Below are 14,296 nucleotides of genomic sequence, written 5' to 3' on the forward strand. Positions count from 1 at the left end.
CCGCGGCCAGCGGCTGGGAGCGCGCGGCCCCTGCCCGCCTCTAGCCAATCAGGGCGCGGAGCGTCACCACCCCCGCCCCGCCAATGGGAGCGCGGCGCGCGCCTCCGCCGCCGCCGCTTGAAATCGCGGACGCCGCCCGCAGCCCCGCCCCCTTCCCGCCCCCCCGCCGCGCGCCTCGCCCTCTCCTGATTGGCCGCTGGGCGCCGCGGCCCGCTCGTGACGTCTCCCCCCGTGATTGGGCGACGCGCTGCTTCCCCCTCCCTCCGCGCCCCCTCCGCCCTGATTGGCCCACGCCACGGCGGGAACGGGGTGGGCGGGGCGTGGCAGGAGTGACATCGCCTTCGGCCAATCGCCCTGCGGCGCGCCGCCGGGCGGGCTCCCCATTGGCGGAGGGCCCTTCGCACCCCGGGAACTGGCGGGAAAGTGGCGGGGCCCGGTTGGGGGGAGCGTGGGGAGATTTGGGGGTTCTTGGGTGGATTTGGGGGTATCTTGGGGGGGTTTTGGGTGGTTTTTCGTCTGGTTTGGGGCAGATTTGGGGGATTTGGGGGGGGTCTGGTGTGGGTTTTGGGGGATCCTGGGTGGATTTGGCGCAGATTTGGGGCAGCTTTGGGGCGGCTTTGGGGGGTCTGGGCCGGATTCGGGGGGTGGGGGCGGCGGCGGGGAGGCCGACAGCGGTGCGGGGGTGCAGGAGGCCTTTATTGGGGGGGGGGCTAGGCGGGCGAGACGGAGGAGTTGGAGACGGAGGAGACCTCGGTGCGGGAGGTGGAGACCTCGGAGCCGTCGTCCACCTTCTTCCCGAAGAGCTGCAGGATGCAGTTGCGGAACTGCGGGGGAGGGGCGTCGGTCACGGCCCTTCCCCATGGCCCCCCCCCCCCCCAGCCCCACCGCCCAGCCCCACGTGTGCCCCCCGCAGGCCCCACATCCCCCGCTGTCCCCCCTCTGTCCCCCCCCAGCATCCCCGTCCCAGCCCCACAGTCCCCCTACCAGCCCCATGGTTCCCCCCCAGCCCGTGTCCCCCATCCCAGCCCCACGGTTTCCCTCCAGCCCCACAGTTTTCCCCAGCCCCACATCCTCCTTGGATCCCCCCCCATCCTCCTCGGCTTCCCCCCCCCCCCAGCCCCACGGTTCCCCTCCAGCCCCCCGGCTCCCCCCCAGCCCCACAGTTTTCCCCAGCCCCACATCCTCCCCAGCCCCTCAGCTCCCCCCCAGCCCCATGGTTTCCCCCAGCCCCATATCCCCCCACAGCCCCTCAGCTCCCCCCCAGCCCCACATCCCCCCCAGCCCCTCAGCTCCCCCCCCCCAGCCCCCTGGCTCCCTCCAGCCCCACATCCCACCCAGCCCCTCGGCTCCCCTCTAGCCCATGTGTCCCTGCAGCCCCACATCCCCTCCAGCCCCCCAGCTCCCCTCCAGCCCCATGTGTCCCCCCCAGCCCCACATCCCCCTGCAGCCTCCAGCTCCCCTCCAGCCCCATGTGTCCCCTCCAGCCCCACATCCCCCTGCAGCCCTCCAGCTCCCCTCCAGCCCCACATCCCCTCCAGCCCCCCAGCTCCCCTCCAGCCCCGTGTGTCCCCCCCAGCCCCACATCCCCCCACAGCCCCTCGGCTCCCCTCCAGCCCCATGTGTCCCCCCCAGCCTCACATCCCCTCCAGCCCCATGTGTCCTCCCCAGCCCCACATCCCCCCCAGCCCCCCGGCTGCCCCCCAGCCCCCCGGCTCCCCCCCAGCCCCACAGCTCCCCCCCAGCCCCCCGGCTCCCCCCCAGCCCCACATCCCACCCAGCCCGTTGGCTCCCCCCCAGCCCCCTGGCTGCCCCCCAGCCCCACAGCTCCCCCCCAGCCCCCCGGCTCCCCCCCAGCCCCACAGCTCCCCCCCAGCCCCCTGGCTCCCCCCCAGCCCCACAGCTCCCCCCCAGCCCCCCGGCTGCCCCCCAGCCCCACAGCCCCCCCCCAGCCCCCCGGCTCCCCCCCAGCCCCACAGCCCCCCCCCAGCCCCCCGGCTCCCCCCCAGCCCCCCGGCTGCCCCCCAGCCCCCCGGCTGCCCGCCGCGCGCCCACCTGCCGGTTCATGAAGACGTAGATGATGGGGTTGTAGATGGTGGCGCTCTTGGCGAAGTAGGCGGGCAGGGCGGCCGCCAGCGGGTGGAAGGCGTAGCCGGGGTTGGCGGCGGCGAAGCAGGCGAAGAAGGTGTAGGGCCCCCAGCAGAAGCAGTAGGCCACGATCATCACCACCACCATGCGCGACACCTCCTTCTCCGCCTTCTGCGTCGACTCCGACTCCTTCTGCTGCGCGGCCACCTGCGGGCGGGGGGCGCCGGGGGGTCAGGGGGGGGGTCTAGGGGGGGTCTAGGGGGGGAGATGGGCCCCGGGCAGGGCTCCTGGGGGGTCTATGGGGGGCTTTGGAGGGGTTGGGGGGGACTGGGGTGGGAGAGATGGGCTCTGGGGGGCTGTGGGGGCATCTATGGGGGGAGACAAGCTCTAGGGGTGGCTCCCGGGGGGGGTCTATGGGGGGAGATGGGCTCTGGGGAGGACTCCTGGGGGGGTCTATGGGGGAGATGGGCTCTGGGGAGGGGCTTCTGGGGAGTCTATGGGGGGAGATGGTCTCGGGGGGGGCTCTTGGGGGGTCAATGGGGGGAGAGACAGGCTCTAGGGGGGACTCCTGGGGGGGTCTATGGGGGGAGATGGACTCTAAGGGGCCGTGGGGGGGTCTATGGGGGGAGATGAGCTTGGGGGGGGCTCCTGGGGGTTCCATGGGGGGAGATACAGGCTCTAGAGGGGGCTCCTGGGGGGTCTATGGGAGGCTCTGGAGGGGTTGGGGGGACTGGGCTGGGAGAGATGGGCTCTGGGGGGCTGTGGGGGGATCTATGGGGGGAGACGAGCTCTAGGGGTGGCTCCTGGGGGGGTCTATGGGGGGCAGATGGGCTTTGGGGAGGGGCTTCTGGGGAGTCTATGGGGGGAGATGGGCTCTGGGGGGGGCTCCTGGGGGGGTCTATGGGGGGCAGATGGGCTTTGGGGAGGGGCTTCTGGGGAGTCTATGGGGGGAGATGGGCTCTGGGGGGGGCTCCTGGGGGGGTCTATGGGGGGCAGATGGGCTTTGGGGAGGGGCTTCTGGGGAGTCTATGGGGGGAGATGGGCTCTGGGGGGGGCTCCTGGGGGGGTCTATGGGGGGAGATGGGCTCTGGGGAGGGGTTTCTGGGGGGGTCTATGGGGGGACATGGGCTCTGGGGAGGGGTTTTCTGGGGGGTCTAAGGGGGGCAGCTGGGCTCTGGGGGGCGCCGGGGGCTGCAGGAGGGGGCTGGGGGGGGGTCTATGGGGGGTCTATGGGGGGCGCCCCCGCCCCGCTCACCGCGCGGATGGCCAGCCAGACTTGGAGGTAGCAGAGGATGATGACGGTGAGGGGGAAGAAGCAGCAGGTGGTCATGAGGGTCACCATGTAGGACTGGACGCCCGGGTCCGAGCTGCCGCTGAACACGTCGGGGCCGCACGACGTCTTCAGCCCGTGGGGCCAGTACCTGGGGGGCCGGGGGGGCTGTGGGGGGCTGCGGGGGCTGTGGGGGGATGTGGGGGGCTGTGGGGGCTGTGGGGGGATGTGGGGGGCTGTGGGGGCTGTGGGGGGATGTGGGGGGCTGCGGGGGGCTGTGGGGGGCTGCGGGGGCTGTGGGGGGATGTGGGGGCTGTGGGGGCTGTGGGGGGATGTGGGGGGATGTGGGGGGGGATGTGGGGGGCTGCGGGGGCTGTGGGGGGATGTGGGGGCTGTGGGGGCTGTGGGGGGATGTGGGGGCTGCGGGGGCTGTGGGGGGATGTGGGGGGCTGTGGGGGGCTGCGGGGGCTGTGGGGGGATGTGGGGGCTGTGGGGGGCTGCGGGGGCTGTGGGGGCTGTGGGGGATGTGGGGGGCCGTGGGGGGCTGTGGGGGGCTGTGGGGGGCCGTGGGGGACCGTGGGGGGCCATGTGGGCTGAGTGGTGCTGCGGGGGGCTGTGGGGGCTGTGGGGGGCTGTGGGGGGCCGCAGGGGGCTGAGTGGTGCCGCGGGGGGCCGTGGGGGGCTGTGGGGGGCTGCGGGAGGCTTAGTGGGGCTGTGGGGGGCCATGGGGGGCCATGGGGGCTGTGAGGGGCCACGGAGGGCCGCGGGGGGCCGTGGGGGGCCGAGCAGCGCCATGGGGCGGCCATGGGGGGGGTCCGCGGGGGGGCCGCGGGGGGCCGAGCAGCGCCATGGGGCGGCCATGGGGGGTCCGCGGGGGGCCGCGCCCCACCTGCTCCAGCCGAAGATGGGGGGCGCGGTCCAGGCGCAGGCCCAGGCCCAGGAGAAGACGATGCCGGCGACCGCCAGCTTCCCGTCGAACTTGATGTTGCCGAAGGGTTTGCAGACGACGAACCACCGCTCCCAGGAGATGATGGCCAGCGACCACAGCGCCGTGATGCCTGGGGGGGCCGCCGCGCTCAGGGGGGCTGCCCCACGGCCTGCCGCCCCACGGCCTCCCGCCCCACAGCCTGCCGCCCTGCCGCCTGCCACCCCACAGCCTGCCGCCCCTGCCGCCTGCCACCCCACGGCCTGCCACCCCACGGCCTGCCGCCCCACGGCCTGCCGCCCCACGGCCTGCCGCCCCGCCGCCTGCCGCCCCACGGCCTGCCGCCCCGCCGCCTGCTGCCCCACGGCCTGCCGCCCCACGGCCTGCCGCCCCGCCGCCTGCCGCCCCACGGCCTGCCGCCCCACGGCCTGCTGCCCCACAGCCTGCCGCCCCACGGCCTGCCGCCCCACGGCCTGCCGCCCCACAGCCTGCCGCCCCACGGCCTGCTGCCCCACGGCCTGCCGCCCCGCCGCCTGCCACCCCACGGCCTGCCGCCCCACGGCCTGCCGCCCCACGGCCTGCCGCCCCGCCGCCTGCCACCCCACGGCCTGCTGCCCCACGGCCTGCCGCCCCACAGCCTGCCGCCCCGCCGCCTGCCGCCCTGCCGCCTGCCGCCCCACGGCCTGCTGCCCCACGGCCTGCCGCCCCGCCGCCTGCCGCCCCGCCGCCTGCCGCCCCACGGCCTGCCGCCCCACGGCCTGCCGCCCCGCCGCCTGCTGCCCCACAGCCTGCTGCCCCACGGCCTGCTGCCCCACAGCCTGCCGCCCCACGGCCTGCTGCCCCACGGCCTGCCGCCCCACGGCCTGCTGCCCCACAGCCTGCTGCCCCACAGCCTGCTGCCCCACGGCCTGCCGCCCCACAGCCTGCCGCCCCGCCGCCTGCCGCCCCGCCGCCTGCCGCCCCACGGCCTGCCGCCCCACGGCCTGCTGCCCCGCGGCCTGCCGCCCCACGGCCTGCCGCCCCACGGCCTGCCGCCCCGCCGCCTGCCGCCCCCGGCCTGCCGCCCCACGGCCTGCTGCCCCGCGGCCTGCCGCCCCACAGCCTGCCGCCCCACGGCCTGCCGCCCTGCCGCCTGCTGCCCCACGGCCTGCCGCCCCGCCGCCTGCCGCCCCACAGCCTGCCGCCCCACGGCCTGCCGCCCCACCGCCTCCCCGCCCACGGCCTGCTGCCCCCGCGGCCTGCCGCCCCACAGCCTGCCGCCCCACGGCCTGCCGCCCGCCGCCTGCCGCCCCGCCGCCTGCCGCCCCCACGGCCCTGCCGCCCCACGGCCTGCCGCCCCGCGGCCTCCCGCCCCACCGCCTGCCGCCCCGCCGCCTGCTGCCCCCGCGGCCTGCTGCCCACCACCTGCCGCCCCACAGCCTGCCGCCCCACGGCCTGCTGCCCCACAGCCTGCCGCCCCGCCGCCTGCCGCCCCACGGCCTGCTGCCCCACGGCCTGCCGCCCCGCCGCCTGCCGCCCCACGGCCTGCCGCCCCCGCCACCTCCCGCCCCCGCCGCCTGCGGCTCTGGGGCCCCCGGGGGGGTCTCGGGGTATCCCCCGGCCCGGCTGGGGCTGCGGTGTGGGGCGCTCAGCCACACACACACACACACACACACACCCCCCGCCCGGCCCTGCCCCCCGGCTCGGAGGTGTGGGTCACCGGCTGGTTCCGGCCCCAGCGCCATGTGGGGCTGCTGGGACCCGCGGCCCTGCCCCCACAACTCCCAGCACCCTGTAGACCTCACCCCAGCTCTTTCCCACAGCTCTCAGCTCCCTCCTGTCCTGCCCCATGGCTCTCCCAGCCCCACAGCTCCCCCCGGCCCTGCCCCACAGTCCCCCCAGTCCTGCCCCACAGTCCCCACTGCCCCACAGCCCCCACTGTCCCACAGCTCCCATCACTGCCCCCCAGCTCCACTACCCCACAGCTCCCATCCCTGTCCCACGGCTCCCACGGCCCCCCAGCCCCTCCCAGCCCTGCCCCCCGGCTCCCACCACCACACAGCTCCTTGCAGCCCCGTCCCACGGCTCCCATGGCCCCGCAGCCCTTGCAGCCCCCCCACAGCCCTGTCCCACGGCTCCCACGGCCCCGCAGCCCCCCCCCAGCCCCCCCCGCAGCCCCGTCCCACGGCCCCGCAGCCCTCGCAGCCCCCCGCAGCCCCCCCACAGCCCCGTCCCACGGCTCCCACGGCCCCGCAGCCCCCCCGCAGCCCCGTCCCACGGCCCCGCAGCCCCCCCGCAGCCCCCCGCAGCCCCGTCCCACGGCCCCGCAGCCCCTCGCAGCCCCCCCGCAGCCCCCCCGCAGCCCCCCCGCAGCCCCGTCCCACGGCTCCCACGGCCCCGCAGCCCACCCCGCAGCCCCGTCCCACGGCCCCCAGCCCCCCGCAGCCCCCCCGCAGCCCCCCCAGCCCCCCCGCGGGGCGCGGCGGGCCTCACCGCAGGCGGACACGGTGTAGCCCTCGAGGACGCAGAGCGGGTGGCCCAGCACGAAGTAGCCGAAGATCTGGTTGACGACGCTGATGGTGCTGGCGATGACGGTCTCGCCCAGGTCGGCCACCGCCAGGTTCACCAGGATCCAGTTCAGGGGGTGCCGCAGCTTCTTGAACCTCCAGGTGGCGACGAGCACCAGCCCGTTGGTGAACACCGACGCCGCCACCACGAAGATCATCCACAGCGAGGTCAGGTTATAGACCCACCGCGGGCGATGTGGTAGTTGGGGCCCTCGAAGGGGCCTGGGGGGCGGGGGGCGGGGGGTGGGGGGCGGGGGGGTGGGGGGGGGGAGGGGGGCACAGGGGGAAGGGGGGCACAGGGGGAAGGGGGGCACAGGGGGGAAGGGGGCGTCAGCGCCCGCCGCTGCACCCCTGCGCCCCCACCGGTGCTCCCCATCTGTCCCATCTGTGCCCCCATCTGACCCATGTGCCCCCCATCTGTCCCAAGTGCTCCCCATCTGACCCATCTGCCCCCCATCTGTCCCATCTCTGCCCCCCATCTGTCCCATCTCTGCCCCCCATCTGTCCCCATGTGCCCCCCATCTGACCCACGTGCCCCCATCTGTCCCATCTCTGCCCCCATCTGTCCCATGTGCCCCCCATCTGTCCCATCTGTGCCCCCCATCTGTCCCATGTGCACCATCTGTCCCATCTGTGCCCCCCATCTGTCCCATCTCTGCCCCCCATCTGTCCCATGTGCCCCCCATCTGTCCCATGTGCTCCCCATCTGTCCCATCTGTGCCCCCCATCTGTCCCATGTGCTCCCCATCTGTCCCATCTGTGCCCCCCATCTGTCCCATGTGCTCCCCATCTGTCCATCTGTGCCCCCCATCTGTCCCATGTGCTCCCCATCTGTCCCATCTGTGCCCCCCATCTGTCCCATCTCTGCCCCCCATCTGTCCATGTGCCCCCCATCTGTCCCATGTGCTCCCCATCTGTCCCATCTGTGCCCCCCATCTGTCCCATCTGTGCCCCCCATCTGTCCCACGTGCCCCCCCATCTGTCCCATCTGTGCCCCCCATCTGTCCCATGTGCCCCCCATCTGTCCCATCTGTGCTCCCCATCTGTCCCATCTGTGCCCCCCATCTGTCCCATCTGTGCTCCCCATCTGTCCCATCTCTGCCCCCCATCTGTCCCATGTGCCCCCCATCTGTCCCATCTGTGCTCCCCATCTGTCCCATCTGTGCTCCCCATCTGTCCCATGTGCACCCCATCTGACCCACGTGCCCCCCATCTGTCCCATCTGCCCCCCATCTGACCCACGTGCCCCCCATCTGTCCCATCTGTCCCACGTGCCCCCCATCTGTCCCATCTGTGCCCCCCATCTGTCCCATGTGCTCCCCATCTGACCCACATGCCCCCCATCTGTCCCATCTGCCCCCCATCTGACCCACGTGCCCCCCATCTGTCCCATCTGTGCCCCCCATCTGTCCCATCTGTGCTCCCCATCTGTTCCATCTGTGCCCCCCATCTGTCCCATCTGTGCCCCCCATCTGTTCCATCTGTGCTCCCCATCTGTCCCATGTGCCCCCCATCTGACCCATGTGCCCCCCATCTGTCCCATCTGTGCCCCCCATCTGTCCCATGTGCCCCCCATCTATCCCATCTGTGCCCCCCATCTGTCCCATGTGCACCCCATCTGTCCCATGTGCCCCCCATCTGTCCCATGTGCCCCCCATCTATCCCATCTGTGCCCCCCATCTGTCCCATGTGCCCCCCATCTGTCCCATGTGCCCCCCATCTGTCCCATCTGTGCTCCCCATCTGTCCCATCTGTGCCCCCCATCTGTCCCATCTGTGCCCCCCATCTGTCCCATGTGCACCCCATCTGTCACATCTGCCCCCCATCTGTCCCATGTGCCCCCCATGTGTCCCACGTGCCCTCCATCTATCCCCCGGGTGCCCCCTGTGCCCCCACCGGGTGCCCCCCATCTGTCCCATGTGCCCCCCATCTGTCCCATCTGTGCCCCCCATGTGCCCCCCGTGTGCCCCCTGCGCCCCCCGGGTGCCCCCCATCTATCCCCTCTGTGCCCCCCATGCACCCCCCATGTGCCCCCCATGTGCCCCCTGCACCCACACACCCCCTGTGTACCCCCACACCCCAACGCCCCCCGCATGCCCCCTGTGCCCCCCAAGTCCCCCCACACCCCAACACCCCCCGTGTGCCCCAACGCCCCCCATGTCCCCCCACACCCCAACGCCCCCCCACACCCCAACGCCCCCCATGTCCCCCCACACCCCAACGCCCCCCATGTCCCCCCACACCCCAACGCCCCCCATGTCCCCCCACACCCCAACACCCTCCCACACCCCCACACCCCAACGCCCCCCCACACCCCAACACCCCCCATGTCCCCCCACACCCCAACGCCCCCCGCGCCCCCCAACGCCCCCCGCGCCCCCCCGCCCCCCGCGCCCCCCGGCCGCTCACCGCGGGTGTTGTTGCTGTTGGTGTAGGTGAAGACGCTGTCGCGCGTGGTGTCGTCGTCGTCGTCGTGCCGCCGCCGCGCCGCCAGCACGGCCGCCTGCCAGCCCGCCGCCATCCCGCCGTGGGGCCGCCGGCCCGCGCCCGCCGCCGCCTCTTATAGCCGCCCCCCCGGATTAGCCCCCGGCCCCCCCCGGGCCCTGATCCCCTAATTGGGCCGCGGGGATCAGGGCCCCACACACCCACCCCCCCCACACACACACACCCCCCCACCCCCCCGGCGCCCCGGCGTCACCCGTGGGGGGCGCGGCGGGATTGACTCGACGGCTAATCCCGCGGCTTCCTGACGCCCGGCCCCCCCCGTGCCCCACGGCGCCCCACGGCCCCCCATATCACCCCACGGTGCCCCGCGGTGCACCACAGCTTCCTGACACCCGGCCCCCTGTGCCCCACGGCACCCCACGGCACCCCATGGCACCCCGCAGCTTCCTGACACCCGGCCCCCCTGTGCCCCACGGCACCCCACGGCACCCCATGGCACCCCACGGCTTCCTGACACCCAGCCCCCTGTGCCCCATGGCACCCCACGGCTTCCTGACACCCGGCCCCCCTGTGCCCCACGGCACCCCACGGCACCCCATGGCACCCCGCGGCTTCCTGACACCCGGCCCCCTGTGCCCCACGGCACCCCACAGCACCCCATGGCACCCCGCAGCTTCCTGACACCCAGCCCCCCTGTGCCCCATGGTGCCCCACGGCACCCCACAGTGCCCCACGGTGCCCCACGGCTTCCTGACGCCCGGCCCCCCCGTGCCCCACGGTGCCCCAGAGCGCCCCACGGTGCCCCATGGCGCCCCGCGGCTTCCTGACACCCGGCCCCCTGTGCCCCACGGCGCCCCACAGCACCCCACAGCACCCCACGGTGCCCCACGGCTTCCTGACACCCAGCCCCCTGTGCCCCATGGCACCCCGCGGCTTCCTGACACCCGCCCCCCTGTGCCCCACGGCACCCCACGGCACCCCATGGCACCCCGCGGCTTCCTGACACCCGGCCCCCCTGTGCCCCACGGCACCCCACGGCACCCCATGGCACCCCGCGGCTTCCTGACACCCGGCCCCCTTTGCCCCACGGCACCCCACGGCACCCCATGGCGCCCCGCGGCTTCCTGACACCCGGCCCCCTGTGCCCCACGGCACCCCACAGTGCCCCATGGCACCCCGCAGCTTCCTGACACCTGGCCCCCCTGCGCCCCACGGTGCCCCACGGCACCCCACAGTGCCCCACGGTGCCCCACAGCTTCCTGACGCCTGGCCCCCCCGTGCCCCACGGTGCCCCAGAGCGCCCCACGGTGCCCCATGGCGCCCCGCGGCTTCCTGACACCCGGCCCCCTGTGCCCCACGGCACCCCACAGCACCCCACAGCGCCCCACAGTGCCCCACGGCTTCCTGACGCCGAGCCCCCTGTGCCCCACGGTGCCCCGCGGTGACCCGCGGCTTCCTGACACCCAGCCCCCCGCGCCCCACAGCGCCCCACGGCACCCCACAGCTCCCCACAGCTCCCCATGGCGCCCCACAGACCCCCTGCGCCCCACAGCTACCCATGGACCCCTTGTGCCTCACAGACCCCCCTCTGCCCCACAGCTCCCCATGGTGCCCCACGGTGCCCCACAGCTCCCCACAGACCCCCTGCACCCCACAGCTCCCCACGGTGCCCCATGGCTCCCCATGGCACCCCACAGCTCCCCACAGAGCCCCATGGCCCCCTCCACACACCCTATAGCTCCCCCTGTGCCCCCCATCGCCCCACCCCCCAGAGCCCCCAGCCCGCGCTGGGCACTGGGACCCCTCCTGCCCCACAGATGGGCTGGGCCCAGGCCCTCACACCCCCTACAAGGGGACGGGGGTCCTTCCTGCCCCACAGCGCGGTGATGGGACCCCTCCTGCCCCATGGGTGGGCTGACCCCACGACCTCCCAGCCACTGACATGGGGACTGGGGTCCTTCCTGCCCCACGGTGGGGTTCCGGACCCCCTCCTGCCCCACAGCGGGGTATGAGGACCCCTCCTGCCCCACGGTGGGTTCTGGACCCACTCCTGCCCCACAGTGGAGTTCCGGACCCGCTCCCGCCCCATGGTGGGGTACAAGGACCCCTCCTGCCCCACGGTGGGTTCTGGACCCACTCCTGACCCACGGTGGGGTTCTGGACCCCCTCCCACCCCATGGCGGGGTACAAGGACCCCTCCTGCCCCACGGCGGGGTTCTGGACCCCCTCCCGCCCCACAGCAGGGTACAAGGACCCCTCCTGCCCCACGGCGGGGTTCCGGACCCCCTCCCGCCCCACGGCAGGGTTCCAGACCCGCTCCCGCCCCACGGTGGGGTATGAGGACCCCTCCTGCCCCACGGCAGGGTTCCGGACCCCCTCCCACCCCACGGCAGGGTTCCAGACCTGCTCCCGCCCCACGGCGGGGTACGAGGACCCCTCCTGCCCCACGGCAGGGTTCCGGACCCCCTCCCGCCCCACGGCGGGGTACGAGGACCCCTCCTGCCCCACAGCAGGGTTCCAGACCCGCTCCCGCCCCACGGCGGGGTATGAGGACCCCTCCTGCCCCACGGCAGGGTTCCGGACCCCCTCCCGCCCCACGGCGGGGTATGAGGACCCCTCCTGCCCCACGGCAGGGTTCCGGACCCCCTCCCGCCCCACGGCGCTGACGCTTATGGGCCCCGACAGATCGCGGTCAGGGGGCCGAGGCGGTTACATCACCGGGGGGCCGCGGCGTGGGGCCAAGTAGGGCACGGGGGGAAGGGGGGCCCCCCCCGACGCCCCCACAGCACCCCTAAAAATAGCCACAGCCTTAATTGGCAATTAGGCCCGGCCGGGGGGGGGGGGGGGGATTAACGAGGGGGGCCCCAGAAGTGGGGGGCGCCGCCCCGCTCCCCGCCAACGGGGGTCCTCGGGGGGGGGGGCGGGGGGGCTCGGGGGGGGGGGTCCCGGGGGGGCGTTGCCCCAAAGGTGCCCCCCAGCCCGGCCCTAATCCCCCCCCACCCCCCCGGCGGCGGGAGGCGCCCCCCCCCCTAATCCGGGGGATTTTCGGGTCGCCCCGGGGGAGCCCGGTTAGGGGTCACTGGAAACTTTAATCCCCGGGAGGGGAAAAGGGGGCGCGGCGGCGGCGGCGGCGGTGGGGAGAGTGGGGCGCCGGCGTGGGGCGCGGCCGCGGGGCCCGGGGGTCGGGGGTCGGGGGGGCCCCGAGCCACGCCGGGGCTGCGGGGTGGGGGCGTGGGGCAGCCGGAGCCCCCCTGGGCGAGGCGGGAGGGGGGCGGGGAGCCGCGGCGTGTCGGTGACCCCCAACTCCCCGTCTTTCTCCCCACAGCGCCTGGGGGGCAGGTGGACCCCGCTGGAGCTGGGGCGGGTGAGTGCCGTGGGGCTGGGGGGCGTGGGGTGCCGTGGGGGGCTGGGGGGCTGGGAGCTGCCATAGGTGCCATAGGGGGGTGTGGGGTGCTGGGGTGCTGTGGGGTGCTGTGGGGCTGTGGGGCCACCATGGGTGCCACAGGGGTGCTGGGGGCTGTGGGGCCACCATGGGTGCCATAGGGGTGCTGGGGGGCTGTTGGGTGCCGTGGGGTGCTGGGGGGCTGGGGGGCCACCATGGTGCCATAGGGGGGCTGTGGGGACACTGTGGGTTGCTGTGGGGTGCCGTGGGGCACAATGGGGTGCTGTGGGGCACAATGGGGTGCTGCAGGCCCCCATAGGACAGGATGGGCTGCTGTGGGGTGCCGTGGGGCACAGTGGGGTGCTGTGGGGCACAATGGGGTGCTGCAGGCCCCCATAGGACAGGATGGGCTGCTGTGGGGTGCCGTGGGGCACAGTGGGGTGTTGAGGGGGGTGCTGTGGGGACACCCGTGGCCACTGTGGGGTGCTGTGGGGCCTCTGTGGGGCACCATGGGGTGCTGTGGGGCCGAATGGGGTGCCATGGGGCACAATGGGCCGCTGTGGGGTGCTGTGGGGCCTCTGTGGGGCACACTGGGGTTCTGTGGGGTGCTGTGGGCCAAGATGGGGCCCTGTGGGGCTGCCCCAGGACACGACGGGCTGCGGTGAAGCGCTGCGAACCACCGTGGGTCGCCGTGGGGCAGCCGTGGGTCGCCGTGGGTCGCCGTGGGGCAGCCGTGGGGCCGTGCCCGCCCCGGGCCGTGCGACAGGAATTCCGCTAGTTCTGAACTATTTACGCTGGCAAAAAGCTCACTACTAGCAGAACTCGGCCGCGCGGCCCCCCTGCGGCCGGCCCCGGGGGGCTCCGGGGGCGTGGGGGGCTCATCGGGGCTCTGGGGGGCTCCGGGGGCGCGGGGGGCTCATCGGGGCTCTGGGGGGCTCCATGGGGCAGCGGGGGGCTCCGGGGGGCTCCGGGGGGCTCATTGGGGCTCTGGGGGGCTCCATGGGGCAGCGGGGGGCTCTGGGGGGCTCATCGGGGCTCTGGGGGGCTCCATGGGGCAGCTGGGGGCACTGGGGGGCTCATTGGGGCTCTGGGGGGCTCCATGGGGCAGCAGGGGGCACTGGGGGGCTCATTGGGGCTCTGGGGGGCTCCATGGGGCAGCTGGGGGCTCTGGGGGGCTCTGGGGGGCTCCATGGGGCAGCGGGGGGCTCTGGGGGGCTCATCGGGGCTCTGGGGGGCTCCATGGGGCAGTGGGGGGCTCTGAGGGCTCTGGGGGGCAGCAGGGGGCTCTGGGGGGCTGCAGGGGCCTCTGGGAGGCTCTGGGGGGCTCTGTGGGGCTCATTGGGGCTCTGTGGAGCTCCGTGGGGCAGCGGGGGGCTCTGAGGGCTCTGGGGGGCAGCAGGGGGCAGCTGGGGGGCTCTGTGGGCTCTGTGGAGCAGTGGGGGGCTCCATGGGGCAATGGGGGGCTCTGGGGGGCTCATTGGGGCTCTGGGGGGTCCAGGGGGCAGTGGGGGGCCCTGGGGGGCTCCGGGGGGCTCTGTGGGCTCTGTGGAGCAGTGGGGGGCTCTGGGGGGCTCCGTGGGGCAGCAGGGGGCTCTGTGGGGCTCATTGGGGCTCTGGGGGGCTCTGGGGGGCAGCAGGGGGCT

General features: G+C 74.7%; 1 protein-coding gene across 1 annotated transcript; it reads right to left on the minus strand.

The window, feature by feature from the left end:
• Positions 1 to 678: 678 nt before the first annotated feature.
• LOC135318320 (red-sensitive opsin-like) lies at positions 679 to 9,590 on the minus strand. The gene is given in 7 exon segments (XM_064475498.1): positions 679 to 824; positions 2,053 to 2,292; positions 3,341 to 3,506; positions 4,245 to 4,413; positions 6,753 to 7,019; positions 7,022 to 7,048; positions 9,236 to 9,590. Coding segments are annotated over 7 exon segments (1,095 nt in total). The 5' UTR covers positions 9,348 to 9,590; the 3' UTR covers positions 679 to 710.
• Between the last annotated feature and the right edge of the window lie 4,706 nt (positions 9,591 to 14,296).

The sequence above is a fragment of the Phalacrocorax carbo genome, chromosome 29 (assembly GCF_963921805.1).
Source record: "Phalacrocorax carbo chromosome 29, bPhaCar2.1, whole genome shotgun sequence".
Lineage (NCBI taxonomy): Eukaryota > Metazoa > Chordata > Aves > Suliformes > Phalacrocoracidae > Phalacrocorax > Phalacrocorax carbo.